Source organism: Urocitellus parryii, chromosome 13, assembly GCF_045843805.1.
Source record: "Urocitellus parryii isolate mUroPar1 chromosome 13, mUroPar1.hap1, whole genome shotgun sequence".
NCBI lineage: Eukaryota > Metazoa > Chordata > Mammalia > Rodentia > Sciuridae > Urocitellus > Urocitellus parryii.
This window is the reverse complement of record NC_135543.1, coordinates 12,713,491-12,730,224: the sequence shown is the minus strand read 5'-3', so window position 1 is coordinate 12,730,224 and position 16,734 is coordinate 12,713,491. Positions and strand designations below refer to the sequence as shown.

The window sequence follows — 16,734 nt, the reverse complement described above, 5'->3', positions numbered from 1 at the left end:
TTCTTTTGTGAATGATAGTTTGATTTTTCCTTTTGAATCTTTTTATCTTTTAAACAATTAATTAATTATTCAATTAATTTTTTGCCTTATTGGGCTTGCTAGGATGCCTGGTTCAATTCTGAAAGAAGGCAGTAATAGTGGGCATAGTGTTTTTTTTTTTTTTTTTTTTTTTGTATGTGTGTAATAATGTTTATCAGCCGAAAATTGTACCAAGTTGCAATTCTTTCTTTTGGATTCAATGGATTAACTTTAAATTATTTGAAGTTAAATATTAAGGTGATCAAGATTTTATTTTGATCAAGATTTGCATATACAATTAAAATTAATACATATAAACTTACATTCCAGAAATTCTTAAACTCATATTTAATTTTAATTTTTTTTTTTTTTTTTTTGGTATTGGGAATTGAACCCTGGGGCATTTTACCACTGAGCTACATCCTCAGACTCTATGTTTTTGATCACAAAGAGAAAAGTAGGTTTTTCTCTCTTCATTTCTTTCTATTTATAAACTCTATTTAAGGATGCATAAGATGATATATTTCTTGTTCAATATATAAAAATGACAATTTTCCCACTTATTGGGTTAATTCTAAAAGGCTACAATTTAAGTCCAAAGATCTTGATACGCCATGAAAGAGTATATCTAAGGGAGGATAATTACAAGAATTGTGGAGGAATTTTGGAAAGCAAGAAACAATGAGGGGCTTGGGACAGATGTCCAAACACTCTGTCTGAGGTCAAGTGCCCTAGAAACAAAGCAAGGACAATGGTTTTTATTCAGGCATTTTTCTAGGAGGAGGAGATGTTTCTTGGAGAAAAATAGGACAGGGCAAAGGAAAAATGTGGATGGATCATGGGATTTCAGCTGGAAGTCGGCTGATCCCATGGGAGCAGACTTTGCACTAGCAAGTCACACCTGCTGTGAGGGGGTCTTTTCATACCCTCATGCCAACCAGTGGTGCCTGAGGTGTCCCCTGGTTGAGGGGAGGAGTGGTGCGTGGCTTCCAGGCAGGTGGGTCCCTTTAGCTGAGAGTCATTGGGCCCAGAAAAGGAAGCTCTGTACTATCAGCCTAAACAGCAACGGTGGCAGATGCAGGGTGATAGGTGTAGGGCTGGGAAAGAGACACGCACCACATTACTGGCTTGAAGAAGTAAATGCTACAATCAGCATCAGTAACAGCCATGCAGAGGTTGCACCAGGACTGTGAGTTATGGGGCAGGCAGGGAATCGTCAGAGCTCTGCTTCAGGGACTATTCTCTTTCCTTACTCAGAAGCACAGGGACTATTTTTATGGTTTTAATCATTAACATATTTTCTTCAACTGGGGCAGTTTTACAACCAGAAAGAAGAGACAGATAAAATAGAAGAGTAGTGGGAGCCCAAGGATTGGGGTTGTGAAGATTCTGACAGTTAGGCTCAGAGAGCATATGGAAGGGGTCTGGGGTGGGCTGGAGGGGCTTCAGTGTCCAGCAGGATGGAGCAGCTCCTGGTGCTGAAAATAGCTAGTGCCCGACCCCTGGAGTGGGCTGCCACAGGAGAGGCAAGGCCAGGTCAGGGAAGCGAGAGGCCATCCACATGGATGGTGCTGGTGGCACTCAGGGTGGACAGGGAGGCGGGGTGCACAGCACCCGTGGCCCTATGGTTCAGGAAGGGGCAATAGAAGTGTAACTCTCCAAGGGGACACTGGAGGCAAAGGAAGGAAGAAAGGCAGAGGGCAGATACCCGTCCCAAGGTACTAGTGGCTGTTCCCGGAGAAGACGTTGTGGGACATAGTTGTCCTCAGGGCAAGGCCAGGTTTCTCTGTGAGAGAGGGCCACAGAGGAAAGGCTTCAGAAAAGAACAGAGGGCGCCTGGACAGAGCTATGCAACGAGACAGAGAGGGCCACAGAGAAAGGACAGGGAAGACAAACTGATAGGGATGTTAAAATACGGAGCATTATTGTCAACGCAAGGATTTCATGCCGTTTTATAAAACTAACCTCTCCATTTCATTGGCATCCAGGGTTTATTTTATAACTAAGTGTTAACTCTTTCTACATCTTACTCATTTTGCATATTTCTTAGTGACACCTAGAAAACCCCTACAAAGCTAGTTGCATACTGCATTGAGTTTACTAAAAAAAATGAAAGGAAACTGAGTATGGAGAGCGGCAACAGCAGGATCCACCCCTAAGGCTGCTCTTCTTCAGGCAACGGGGAGAGCCAGATGCCCTTGCTGTTGTTGTTTAGTAACCACGATAAACCTTCACACCCTACTGAGATCTAGACTAATCCAAATGCTGTTTCTTTTAATGAACTAGAAGAGCCAGTAGGGATGCCCCAGGGTTGGCAGGAAAAACTGGAATTTGGAGGTCTAATTTCCTATGAAGTTTTGTTCTTTAGTAATATTCTTTTCCTAAGATTAGGGAGGTTTTTGGATATTTACACATTATTGGTACTTAACACAGGGTGTGGTGCATTCTAGACCTAATAAGTATTTATTGAATGAATTGAAATAAGTATTTTAAATTAATGGACAGAATACATGAGAACAAATGTGGTTTTGTGGTGTGTGTGTATGTGTGTGTGTGTGTGTGTGAATGAGAGCCACATGCTCCTTTTTCTGGTCCTTTTCTAGCAAGACATTTTTCATTTTCTTCTTTGCACATGGCATCCCAAAGTAATGCAACTGCAAAACTAGCTTCATCATGGAGAATGGCTTGTCAGGACACGACTCTGTTCATCTGTGGTAACTCAAGTATGCCTTTAATTCATGTCTTCATCAGACTATATAAACCAGTGGTTCCCAACCTTGGCTGCATAACCCAGTCACCTGGGGTGATACAAATGTGGATGCCTGCTTCCCATCCCAGAGATGCTAGCTCAGGTAGTCTGTTTTTTTTTTTTTTTTAAGTTCCCTGGGATATTTTAATGTCCTTCCGAGGTGCAAAACAACTGCTCTAAACAGTTATTTCCAGAGGGTCCCCAGTATCACTAGGAATGAAGGCTCCCTCCGGCCCCACCCTTGGGTCATAATTCACTTGACCTGGATATTCTATTTCTATGCTTTAGTCCTTGTTTGGTTTCAAGCTCCTGCTTTAATTCTTGTTTTGTTCTGTGGTTTATTTGGATCTCTTTATGCTCAAATTCCCAAAAAAGAACTTCTACCTGTAATCCCAGCTGCTCGGGAGGCTGAGACAGGAAGATTGCAAGTTCAAGGCCAGTCTCAGTAAACTGAGTGAGGACGCCCTAAGCAACTCAGTGAGACCTTGTCTCAAAATGAAAAATAAAAAGGGTTGGCCACTGGGTTAAATCCCCAGCTACCCCCTGCCCCCATTCCCCCCATTTTTTTTCCTAAAGGATTTTGGAGATAGAATTTAAATTACTCATTCCCTCTGTGTCTAATGTGCATACTCTGTGAAGTATAGTTGATTCACAACTGCTCACAACTTCAAGTGAATGACTTCATGGCCAAGAATGAAGATATAAGGAATTAAATCCTCAGTTTTGTCATAAACCTTGCATGCTATTTTTATTAGGGAAATTATCATTGAGAAACCAAATGTTGTTTCACTGGAAATACAAACTGTAATGACTAGGGAGAGGCAGAGACAAGAGCTATAAATGAAGGATCTGAGCTGCTTATTTCACATAAGGTTCCTAGTTCCTTGTGCAACCACATCAGTCTCTCCAAGAGCCAGGTAAGTTCTTCTTTTAGCTAACTTAAGACTTCTGTGTTTTGAGAATATGAATGTTTATCAATTTGAAAGAAGTACTTTTTATTGTGCATAGACTTTTCTTTAGGCGGCTTTATTTAATTCTGCCCTACATGACCATAACAACGTATCTTCCTCTTATTTTTTTTAACAATACTTTTATTTTATTTATTTATTTTTATGTGGTGCTGAGGATTGAACCCAGGGCCTCACATGTGCTAGATGAGCGCTGTACTGCTGAGCCACAATCCCAGCCCTCTTCATCTTGTTTAACCTAAATTAATTCATTTTATTTCTGAGTAAAACCTATGAGGAATTCCTATGGAAACCTGAGGTTGATATTGAAGACATAACAGCTTTCATAGGATGCCTTAGCAGAGATAAACCTCTCAGCTTCCCAAAATATGTGCATTAATTTATTTTGCATTTATTTTATTCTTGTTTTCGGATTCTTCTTAAAGCCTTTGTTAAATAGTTATAAAGTTGTTGGTGATTAAGAAATGTAAAAAAAAAGCATGTTCTACTTTTCTATTAGAGAAATATTAGTTGATCTTTAGAAATTTTTATTATTTTTTGTGCTGGGCATGGAGGTGCATGCATAATCCTATATTCAGGAAGCTGAGGCAGGAGGATCCCGAGTTTGAGCCCAACCTGGGAAACTTAGCAAGACCTTATCTCAAAAGAAAAATAAAAAGGGCAGAGTACCCTGGGATTCCATCCCCAGTTCTGAAAAAAATAAGTGAGATAACAAAAGTAATATTTACCAAACAAGCCTGAAACTACACAGAAAAAAAATCAAATAAAAAAAGAAAACCTCCCCACTCCACCTAATAATCCACTCCTAGAGATGTTTCATTGGCCTTCAGTGAAAATTTTACCCAGAGTCAAGTTTTCCTGGAGCTGGGGGTGGAGTTTAAGAGGATGCTGTTCTCTGGGCTGGATTCTGGCTCAGTGGAGAGACAGAAGCACCAGCCCCAGGCAGGAGTCCTGGCTTGGTTGTGGTCCAGGCTGCTTGGACTTGAGGCCAGTGGGATGCCTCTGCCTCCTGGACCCTGTGTGGCTGCCCAGGCCGGGCCTGGGAGGACAGAGCTGGGTTTGCCTGGAGAAGCCAAGCAGGAGGAGGGAGGAGGCGGTGGGTGGCAGAGCAGGCAGGTTCCGACAGAGAACAAGACAGAATTAAACCATTAAGGCGTTAACTGCGAGCGACTAGATGGTGTCAGGCTCCAGATGACTCACATCTCCCATCAGGAGAGGCCAACAGAAGGGTAAGAAGGAGCCAGCCATGACCTGGACCCAGAGGGTGAAAATCCCCATTTTCTGGGTCAATGCAGGGAGAGGTCCCGTGGCACCCAGCAGTTCAATCCACTGACTGCTGTCGCTGTTCTAGATCTCACGGAAACCCAGACCGCCATGGAGTCACTCAGTGCCGCAAACATTCATCTGGGGCTTGATCTTCTCAAAGAAATGAGGAAAACGAACGATGGCAACATCTTCTTCTCCCCCGTGGGCATCTCAACTGCCATTGGCATGCTCCTCCTGGGGACCCGAGGAGCCACAGCCTCCCAGTTACAGAAGGTAGGGGCTGCCTTTGCTCTCCACGCACAGCTTGTGTCTGGGGACCCGCCTTTGAGAATCACCTTGCAAACAGGCTCATCTCGACCTGTAAGCCAGGAGCAGAGCCTGTGAAGACAGGGAGCAATTTCAGGTCCCTCAGGGAAGTTCTCTGCCCTCTCCAAATGCCATCACGCCATCTGCCCCTGGATGCTTGACATTCCTTTGGGTGGGGGCTGCGTGAGTGGCCTGTCCAAGCCACTACTCTCATAATTCAAGATAGAACCTGAAAAGCAAAAGCTATTGGGAGCAGTGACATCATCACCACCTGACATAAATGACACCAAAGACGAACTCAGGAACGAAGACGTGCAAAGGCTGCTCTGAAGGGGTCGGGGGCAACCTAGACCTTCTTATGACCTTAGCAAGGGGGTCGATGTCACCTGTGTCCATGGAGGTCTTTTAAACAAGCATCCACTTTCCCCTGACTGATTGTCTGTGAGGTTTTCTCTGTTCTGACTCCTGCAATATTTTCTCCCTATCAGGTATTTTATTCTGAAAAAGACACCGAAATCTCCAGAAAAGAGGTTGAAGAAAAAGAGGTGGGACACATGCTTTATAATCGTCAGTTTGGTTACTTATGAGGTGTGGGATCCCTGGGGAAAAAGGCCTGGGAAAAGCATGAAAGAGGAAACATTTCACACTTATTATTATCAAGCCATAATAATCACTGTAGGTAAATGACGTTGCTAGCTGTATTCATCCATTTTCTGTGGTCATAACAAAATACCTGAGGCTGAATATGTTATAAAGAAAGGAATTTCTTTATTTAGCTCACAATTTTAGAAGCTGAAAGTCCACATTGGGGTGGCTCCATCTGTTTGGCTTCTAGTGACAACCCCTTCGATGCATTACAATGAGGTGGATAAGGAGAATAGAAACAGTTGCATGCAGAAAGGACCAAGTTTGCAGGCTGACCTTGCTTCATAATCACCCACTCTCAAGAGAACTAATTCGCTTTGTGAGACTAGCATTGATCTTTTCTGAGGGCAGTGCCTCAAGCAGTCTAACCACTTCTCACTGGGTCTCTTCAGTGTTCTGCCACCTCTTAATATCACTAAGTTCACTAAGCCTTCAGCTCCTGAACTCCTAGGGGACAAACCACTTCAGAGCCAGCACTAGATCATACAACAACAATGAACACTTAGTGTTAAGAAGAAGCATTAATGAACAATGACCTCCGTGAGCTGAAGAGCCCTCAGAGCAGAATGGATGGGTTTTAGAATTAAACACGTTTGGGTTCAAGTGCTGGCCCAGGCACTTAAGAACTATGCTACTTTGAACAAGTCATTTATCTTCTTTGGCCCTCTGGGTAGTACCAGTAGAGGATCTGGAAAACACTGGTAACTCACCGGTGGTGGTGGTGGTAGTAGCAGGTGATACTATCACTGAATTTCGTTCATGTTTTGGAATTTCTGATATTTTATTTAAAAAAAAATATTAGCACAGGGCCATTGATCTCCTGGAGTCTCCGCCAGCTTCAGTGTTCTAGCGTGCCTTGCCCGGTCTGCCCAGGTATGGGGAAGGGATGGCGGCCATTAGGTCAGGGATGGTCAGAGCTATCAGGAGGGCACGCCTGCTCTGGTGGCAGTCGGTAGTCCAGCTCTGTGCCCTCTGGAAACGCCCTCACATCAGCAGCAGTAGGAGCTGTTCATCTCATAACCCCCAAAGGCTAGGTTGACTGTGTGGCTCGTTTGCAAGGACGGAGAGTCAGGCTTTCCTCCAGGGCTTGCTCCACAGGGTGAGGTCAGGCGGCTGACAGGCTGTGCGCTCAGCTGAGGCCTGCAGTTGTTTCCAGAGCACATCCCCCCCCACACCCCCAGCACCACCGTCCCTGGAGAGCCTTTATGTCAATTAGGCAAAGACACGTTGCCTTGAGAGATGCCCCTCTCCATGGTGAAGGGCTTGGTGGCCGGTGGGGGTCGGATCCCAGGTTGGTGTGGACACAGCCCGTACGACCCTGTGAGGCAGCTCTGTCCCTTCTCCAGGATTATTTCGGGAGCCACAGAGGTATGTGGAACAGTGGAATTGCTGATCGAAAGGATATTAGGACAGGAACACATCGTAGGGGCCATGGCTCTGATCTCTTGAATAGATGGAGAAACAGATAAGCAAAGTGATTTGCCCAGAGACAGGCTTGACTGTGCCATTTGATCATCACATGAAGTCGGAGTATTCTGAACCTTGCTTTCAAACACTGATGATAAAATCTGAAGACGTATTTACAAAGGCATAGGGAATGATCCAAGTAACACCCTCTAATTCCACCTCCCAGTATAAAAAACAGACTATTACTAAATTCCCTGGGGCCTCCTAAGTACCTTCTCTGAGCACAGGCCCTGGTCTCCTGAGGGGGAGGGTGAATTAGGTGTTCATTATTCCCATATACTAGCTATTTCATTGTGTGTAGACTTTTTTGTTCATTATTACTTTGAATAACTTGTTTTGGGTTCAGCATTATGTCTACAAGATTCGACTAGATTAGGTGGACACTTGTAGCCCCAGTTGATTCATTTCCACAGGTCTTTACTGATTTGTTCTACTGATGGGGACTGACTTCCTTCCTTCCTTCTTACTATAAACGATGCAGAAGTGACCCTTGTCAGCTCCCTGGTTGGCCAGAGTGAGGGTTTGTCTAGTCCTGAGCTAAGCCGAAGTGGGTCATTCAAGTGGCTGCTGAACACTTGAAATGCATTTAGTTTGAATTGAGATGAACTCTAGGTGCAAAATGCATGTGGGATTTGAAGAGCTTAGTTTGAGAAATGAATTATTAATTTATATACGTATCATCTGAAAGTAACATATGCTATTTATCATATATTAATACACAATTAATTTCATATAATTAGTTACATGTAACTGACAATATGCAATTGATACACAATTAGTAATTATATATTAATCAATATGTAGTTGATATTTTGTACTGTTTTGGAACATTTTTGTCACCTAGGAAAGAAATGCCCAAACCATGAGTAGTCATTCTCCACGGGTCCTCCACCCCATCACCTAATCTCCACCCTGGGCAGACACTAATCTACATTCAGTGTTCGAACATTTGCTTATTCAGAACATGTTTGTTTTTTTTTTTTGCATTCCTCCTCTCTAACTATAATTTCATATCCTTTGGTCAACATCCCTCTTTCCTTTCCTCCCCTTAAACACCTAAGCCATTCTACTCTCTACTTCTGTGACAGCAACATTTCTGAATTCCACATATGAGTGAGATCATGCAGCATTTGTCTTTCTGTGTTTGTCTTATTTCACATAATAGTCTCCAGGTTCTTTCATATTGTCATGAGTGACAGAATTTCATCCTTTTTTATGGCGTAATAGTATTTCACTGTGTATATATACCGTGTATTATTTATCCATTCTTCTGTTTCTTCTTACTTTCAGAAACATGGTTACTAGAGAATTTAAGATTATATATGCGTCTCACACTTGTGGCTTGCCCTATATTTCTATTGAATATAATGTGAACCTGAGTGGTACAGTGTTTAGTTTTATTAAATATTACCAAATTGTTTGCCAAGGGGATTGTACCATACTTGTTCTCCTCAGCAGGGTATGCACGTTCATTTCATACGATTGTCCATGGAGATTGGGACTTAAAACCCCCCTGACTTTTGCCTTCTTAATTAAGTGAATTATATCAATAGAATTTCTAATGGTAAGACATTTGTTCAGTTGTGAAATAACCAACTTGGTCTTGGTATTTTAAAAATTATACATTGTTGGATTGAACTTGGTAACATTTTGTTAGGAGTTTATAAATGACATCATTTGGCAACATTTTTATTGTATTGTTCTTGTTCAGTTTTGATATCAAAGTAACACTAGATTCTTAAAATGTGGATTCTTTCCTCTTTTTCTGTTCTCTGAAAAAAATTATATAATTCAGAAATTCATCTAATTTCTTGGGTAGAATTTGAATTAAAACTCTTGGCCTAGTTTTTTTTTAAATTAGAGAATTTCTTTAATCAGACATATTTTGATTCCCTTCTCATTTTTCTTTTTGTGCATTTATAGATATTTTCTTTTTTTTAAAGGGTAATATTTTATTGTATGGATACACCACGTTTCTTTATTCATTCATTCGTTGATGTATATTTGCATTGTTTCTTTTTTTATTAGTTGCTCAAAACATTACAATGATCTTGACTTATCATATATCATACATTTGATTCAAATGGGGTATGAATTCTTAATTTCTCCATGTGTACAGATTGCAGGATCACATTGGTTATATTTTCCTTATGGTCATCATTGCAATTACATTGCAATTACATTACAACAATCTATCATTTTAAGCTGATAACCACTTAACTTCAACCACATGTAAAACTGTTCCTTTACATCTCTGTCTCTTTCTCCTTTAGTGTATCGATGACACAATTTACCTCTTTTTATATTGTATATTTATCAACAGATTTATGATTAATTTTATGCTTAAAAATTTCCACATCATTGGGCTGGGGATGTGGCTCAAGTGGTAGCGTGCTCGCCTGGCATGTGTGTGGCCCGGGTTCGATCCTCAGCACCATATACAAACAAAGATGTTATGTCTGCTGAAAACTAAGAAATAAACATCAAAACTCTCTCTCTCTCTCTCTCTCTCTCTCTCTTTAAAAAAAAATTTCCACATCACATTGAAAAGTGGTTTGTGCAGATATATTTTGATGCTATAGGATCTTACATTTATATATTAAACTTTATGTTTCCATATGGTTTGTTGCTCTTTATCATCCTTTCACTTAAACTTGAAAGACTCCATTCTGCATTTCTTGTAGGCCAAATCTGATGGTGATGAAGTCCCCCAGATTTTGTGTATCTGGAAATGTCTTAATTTCTCATTTGTTTTTGAAGGACAGTTTTTCTGGAGATACTACTCCTGATTGATTTCTTTTAATATCAAATATATCATCCCACTCCTTTAGAGTCTTCAAGGTTTTGCTGAAAAAATCCTCTCTTAATTGAATCAAAGCTTCCTTATATGTTGCAAGTTGCTTTTCTTTTACTGCCTTCAAGATTTTCCCTTTGTGACTTTTGACAGTTTGGTCATGTTGTGCTGCAGTAGGGATCTCTTTAGCTTCATCCTAGTTGGAGTTTTTAGTTTTTTTTTTTTAACTTTTCTTTTAGTTGTTGATGGACCTTAATTTTATTCACTTATGTATATGCAGTGCTGAGAATCGAACCCAGCGCCTCAAACGTGCAAGACAAGCACTCCACCACTGAGCCACAACCCCAGCCCACAGTGGGAGTTTTTTAAGTTTCAAACTCATATATCCATTTGTTTCTTCAGATTTGTAGCCATTATTTCTACCAACAGACTGTGGGAATGTTTCTCTTTTGGCTCCGATGATGTGTGTGTTGTTCCACTTAATAAAGTTCCATAAATGCCTTAGGTCTCTTCACTTTTCTTCATTTCCCCACCTCTCCTCTGTGCTGGTGATTTTGAATGACCTGTCTCTTTCAGCTCACCGGCTCTTTATTCTCCCTGGTCAAGGCTGCTGTTGAGTTTCCCTAGTGATTTTCTTCAGTTCAGCTTTTGTATTCTTCAGTTCCAGCATTTGTTTGGTTTTTCTTCATCATTTCCATCTCTTTGTCAATATTATCATTTGGTCCATGCACTGTTTTCCTGATTGTGTTTAGTGGCCTCTCTGTGCTCTGTTTTAATTTATTGAGTGTCCTGCTGCTGGTTATTTTGAAAATTCTGTCAGGTAATTCATCTAACTTTTTCTTAAAAAAAAAAAACAACTTTTTTTTTTTCAGTTGTAGATGGACACAATCCCTTTATTTTATTTGTTTATTTATATGTGGTGCTGAGGATTGAACCCAGGGACTCATGCGGGTGAGGCAAGTATTCTACCCCTGAGCCACAACCCCAGTCCCATCCATCTGTATATCTTCTAGGTCAGTTTTTGGAGATTGTTTCATTGATTGGGTTTTGCTCTCTTGTTTTTTGTATTCCTTGCTATCTTTTGTTGGTTTTGGCATTTGAAAGATTAGCCACCTCTCCTACGGTCTGCTTTAGTATATGGAGTACCTCCTTCAATTAGAGATTCTAGAGACCCTTAAACATTTTCAGGGGACTTCTCAACCTTGTGACATAATCTGTAAAAGAGGTTTGTTGTTTTTTTAGTTGGAGCGCCCTCTGCTGTCTTTCTGTGCGACTGCAGACTCTACTGGCCTCTCTGTTCCCAGGTGCAAACAGGTCATCCACTTCAAAACTAAAATGCCCTCTCTTTGCATCCACTGTGATTTAAAGCAGACAGATATCACTAAACAGGCAATGAGACCATTCTCCTCTTTGTTCCAGAGATGTGTTTGGGGTTAGCTGGCCCTGCCATGGAATACCCTTCAGCCCTCAATCAGAAAATGGATGGATCCTGTAGGAAATGTCCAGAAAAGCTGATTGTTTTCCAGAGACAGTGATAAATCTCATTTTAGTTCTATGTGTAGTTCTGAAAAATGGCCACTTATTCCATCTTATCCACTGTCTGTCTAGAACAGAAATTTCTAAACTCTGGCAGATAAGAATTATCTGGGGGGAATTATCTACTTCTCTTAGGTGCCTAGAGTGTTTTGGGCAGATAAAAACAATGTAAAAAACATAGTAGAAAATAACATTTGAGACCAAAAATGCAACCTGAGTCAGAAAAGAAAGACCTGTGGTGTTGGGCTGGTGGACAAAGCTTCTCAGTGGAGCTGAGACAGTCATGACTTACAGGATCATATGATTCATGTAGAAGCCTACTGACATCTAGGGGCCACAGGGAACCCACAGATTGCACTCAAGGATGCCCACCTGAGGGGAAGACCCATAGCTGAATCCTTTTGAAGGAGAATCTAGGTTTGCCTTTGCCCAGATAACCTATTGTTTTTTTGTCTTGATTTTGAAGATTGAGAAGACAGAAGAGATCCATCACCAATTCCAACAGGTTTTGACTGAAATAAGCAAACTCACTAATGATTATGAACTGAACTTAGCCAATAGGCTGTTTGGAGAAAAAACATTCCTCTTCCTTCAAGTAAGTTTTGCTGTGTCCACCACATCTGTGAGTGTTAGTTTGAATGGCCAAGTGACCATCAGGACTGTGGGTTGGCTAAGACCATCAGGACTAAGTTGGCTGCTTGGCTCTACCCATATCACTGATGGTCTGTGCCCCAGACATTTATTTTTAACTCTGGTATTCTGAGCATGATTTTTGCCTTAATTCTCTTACATCTGCATAAAATTGTGTGTGGAGGCATTTAAAGTGATTTTCCAGGGAATTCAATGTTTTTTTTTTAACCTTAATCATCCTAATCAACTGGTACTTTTATTTAGACCTGTTGGTAATTGACAAATTGACTATTAAACTCCTCTCTATATCTTTCCTGTTTTTCCTAAAGAAATACTTAGATTATGTTGAAAAATATTACCATGCATCTCTGGAACCTGTTGATTTTATAAATGAAGCTGATGAAAGTCGAAAGAAGATTAATTCCTGGGTTGAAAGTCAAACAAATGGTAGAGTATGGGTGGGTCGTTGGTCATACAAAGACTTCTTGACTGTCTTCTGTGAGTGAAGGCCTGGGCTTGGTTCTGCGTGGGAGCCAGGTGGACACTCTAGGAAGGGCTTGAGATGGGTTTTGCAGGATTGAACAGGCAGGGCTGGGCGTAAAGGGGAGGACACTGCAGATAGTGAAATGGACACGGCAAATGGGGAGATTCAAGGGGAACCCAGGAGGGGACCCTAGGAAGCGGCTGTGTGGAGACCCTTGGAGGACTCTTTGCACTTGGCTGTGTATCAGAGTACCATTGGGGTTCTTGGAACTGGGCTCTTGCCTGTCTTGAGTATATTCTTTCCTGCATATCACATCTCTGTTTGTGTCTGGGTCCCTAAGTGCAAATGTCACAGAGAGTTCCCTTTCCCTTTGTTAAGAGAGAAACACACAGCTCTCCCATCAAGACCTGACTCTGCTACCTACAGCTGCAGCCACCTGGGCCTCATCTCCACGTGGGCATCGTACAGGGAGGATACAATGCTCAGTCCCATCTACATCAGAGAACTGGATGAATTCCTCTCCCCATTATCCCCTTCTCATTTCCTAGTATGGGTCAAAAACACGAGAAATACTGGAAAGGAAAGTTAATGTGGAGATTCACTTTGGGAAACAATAGCTGATATTTAGCATTTTTTAATTCCATTTTCAGGGAGATTGCTGTTATTACAGAATGCGCTTCCTTTTCATGCTTCATTTAAAGAAAGAAACTTAAAATAATCAGAATATAAGGGGTCTTTCAAAAGATTGGCTGAACAGTGTTTTCAGAATGTAGTGTGGGATGGACTGAACCCAGAGCCCCAAATATCAGTTCCATTTTTCATAGAATGAGCAATCTCTCAAGCTCTCTTGGGAGCCATATTTACTAGGGAAGAACAGTTGCTCACCAAGTGCTTATGATGTGCCAGACAGTGTTTGGGGCTTTCTTCATATTAAATCACTGACTCCTTCCAACAACCCTGTGAGGCAGGTTTTATTCCTATTTTACAGATGTGGAAACTGAGGCACAGAGAGCTTAAATAACTTGCCCAAGATTGCTCAGCTGATAAGAGGCAGAACTGGATGCCATCAGAGGCAATCTGACCCCAGAGGCGGGACTCTTAACCATCAACCTCAATTTATCCAGTGGGATAAATAGGCGATGGGCAGAGTGACAACCTCCCCACCGATTCTGCAGCGAACGCATTGTCGGCAAGGCCTTCAGGTGCTGACCTGGCTGAATTTTCAGTCATCAGTCAAGGCTGTCTGCGTGCTATCTGCCACACATACCATCTTTGATTTGGAAGATGGACCAATCTTTCCTTTTTTTTTTTTCTGTTTGCAGAAAAAATCAAGGACCTGTTTCCAGATGGCTCTCTTAGTAGCTCTACCAAGTTGGTGCTGATAAATACAGTTTACTTTAAAGGACAGTGGGATAGGGAGTTTAATAAAGAAAATACCAAGGAAGAGGAATTTTGGCTGAATAAGGTATGGTTCTTTATTTACGTGGTGTGCTTTTACGTGGAATATAAGATCTGAAGTCATATTTGAGTAAATATTACACCGGTGGCAAATGCCCCTTCTGTGACTGATCTTTAGCATCATTATTATCTGATTACTTCAGTGAGCTAGCTTGTTGCCTGTGCCTTTGGTCTAATGACTTTTGACATCCTGTGCTCTGTTAACTTGTTGCAGAATACAAGTAAGTCTGTGTGGATGATGGAACAGCACCATTCTTTTAGTTTCGTTTTCCTGGAAGACTTGGATGCCAAAATCGTGGGGATTCCATATAAAAACAATGACCTCAGCATGTTTGTGCTTCTACCCAACGACATAGAGGGTCTGGAGAAGGTAAACCCCTTGGTCCCTACTGTGCTTTCCTTTCCTAAGTTTTTGATCCCAACACTTGTGCTCCACCAGTCTGGAAGCAGGTGTCTGAGTAGCAGCTGGTGCCTGGCTGTGTTCACTAGAGCATTTCTCCCTCTCACAGCCACAGTGGAGCTCTGCAGGGAACACTAAATGGTATCAGGCTCACTGGGAGTTACCAGTACTCAGATTTTTTTTTGGGGGGGAGCTAAAATGAACATTTAGGATTCAGTAAGAGTTCTAAAGATTCCACGACATGGATTCTTCTCTTGGAAAAAAAATCACATTCACTCATTTATAGCAAATTTTCACCCACTTTGCAGTTAAAATGTGAATGTGGCTAATGTCCTGTGTTCTGGACATCAGGAAGGCTTCGATTCAAATCCCTGGTCCTTTAGTAGCTTTCTGACCACTGACCTTTCTTACCTTTCTTGAACCTCAATGTTTCCCCAGGCATAAATCAGGCTTCATGGTGCTTAATATGTAGTGTTGTATGATTAGGGAGATGGAGCCTTGAATGGTGGAGGGTATAGAAAGCACTCAATAAATGGTAGCTGCTGCATGGTTAAAATACCAGATTTAGTCTTTGCTGTGAAACTTTGCTAGTAGCATTATAAGATGGAAATGTTTTGGGAGAGCCAAGTGGCAATATGTATGAGTTCTTTAAGAGTATTCATTCACATATGTCAGGTATGAGAATTACCCTAAGGAAATAATTCACAAGATAAAAATTTCCCTTCTGAGTCAAATCAGTAATTTCAGTATTGAATACATTAGGCTACCCAGTTGGAAATTCATAGTACCTACTGTTTTTAATATTTGAAGTATTAGCATCTATCATAATGCCTGGTACATACTAATGTTTGTAAAGTGAATGAAGAGATGAAATGTATCAGGTTGATGTCAATATTATCTAGCAATTTGAAGGTATTTAGGCGAGATATGCAATAGAGTGAAAAACTTAAATCACATAGACATTCACTGTGATTGCAACTGTGTAAATATATGTGCACATATAAAGACTGGAGGAATTGGTAAAAAAATGAAATACGTAGCAAGTTGCTAGAATAAGACATGACTTATTTTTAATCTTTAAAAATTCATTCAATGGCATTGAGATTTCCCACGCATACAGATAATTTAAGGAGAGAAATAGAAATGCCTGCTATATAGTGACAGCAGCACGGTAAAATGAAGTTTCACTTTTATTTATTACGAAAACAATTAATTTCTGATACAAATCGGTTCCTTGCCTTTTAAATTTTTATCCACAATCATGCCAATCTGCTTTCCTCCCCCTCTTAAAAACAGATTATAGATCAAGTCACTCCTGAGCAATTGATAGAGTGGACCAGGCCGGAGCTTATGGAGGTCAGGAACGTGAACTTGCGCTTGCCCAGGCTGCAGGTGGAGGGCAGTTATGAGCTGGAGCCGGTCCTGGCAGCCCTGGGGCTGAGCGCGGCCTTCAGCGAGAGCGATGCTGACTTCTCCGGGATGTGCGCGCGCTCAGGGCTGCAGGCGCAGAGGTTCCTGCACCGGTCCTTCGTGCAGGTCACCGAGGAAGGCACGCAGGCCACCGCGGCCACCGGCATAGGTTACATGGTCTCATCGGCCGGGGGCTGTGAGCAAGTCCACTGCGATCACCCCTTCCTGTTCTTCATCAGGCACCGCGGGTCCGACAGTGTCCTCTTCTTTGGCAGATTTTCTTCTCCCTAAGAAAGTCGTGGCCATGACCTTGGAGATCAGGAAGCAGTGTGGGGGCAGCGGTAGGATCCTGGAAACCGTCCGTGTGCTTGCATCTTGAGCTGCTGGCTTTCCAATCCGAACATTAAATCGGTGATTCAATGACGACGTAATAATGTGTATTTATGACTTTCCTTGAAGGTGAAAGTCCTTTTGTTTGTGTCCTGCAGAATGTGAATCAGACCCAAACCCCACTCCCCGTGGGTTTCCTTTGGAAGTAAATGAACATCTTGTAAAGTCTTGTGCATCAGTGGGGAGAAGGGGTATCTTGGATAAAGAGAGTGG

At 41.7% G+C, this 16,734-nt stretch overlaps 1 protein-coding gene across 1 annotated transcript; it reads left to right on the top strand.

The window, feature by feature from the left end:
- Nucleotides 1-5,109: 5,109 nt before the first annotated feature.
- Nucleotides 5,110-16,422, top strand: LOC113193849 (serpin B13). Its single transcript, XM_077792370.1, has 7 exons — nt 5,110-5,274; nt 5,796-5,852; nt 12,216-12,344; nt 12,709-12,826; nt 14,186-14,328; nt 14,536-14,691; nt 16,018-16,422. Exons 1-7 carry the CDS (start codon nt 5,110-5,112, stop codon nt 16,420-16,422), a joined length of 1,173 nt encoding a protein of 390 aa, XP_077648496.1.
- The last annotated feature ends 312 nt before the right edge of the window (nt 16,423-16,734 follow it).

What these genes read in the sequence shown, in the direction of transcription:
- LOC113193849 (XM_077792370.1), top strand. Translation starts at nt 5,110, where the DNA reads ATGGAGTCACTCAGTGCCGCAAACATTCATCTGGGGCTTGATCTTCTC. An exon ending in CAGCCTCCCAGTTACAGAAG is followed by an intron (nt 5,275 to 5,795) that starts GTAGGGGCTGCC and finishes TCTCCCTATCAG; the next exon opens with GTATTTTATTCTGAAAAAGA. An exon ending in AGGAATTTTGGCTGAATAAG is followed by an intron (nt 14,329 to 14,535) that starts GTATGGTTCTTT and finishes AACTTGTTGCAG; the next exon opens with AATACAAGTAAGTCTGTGTG.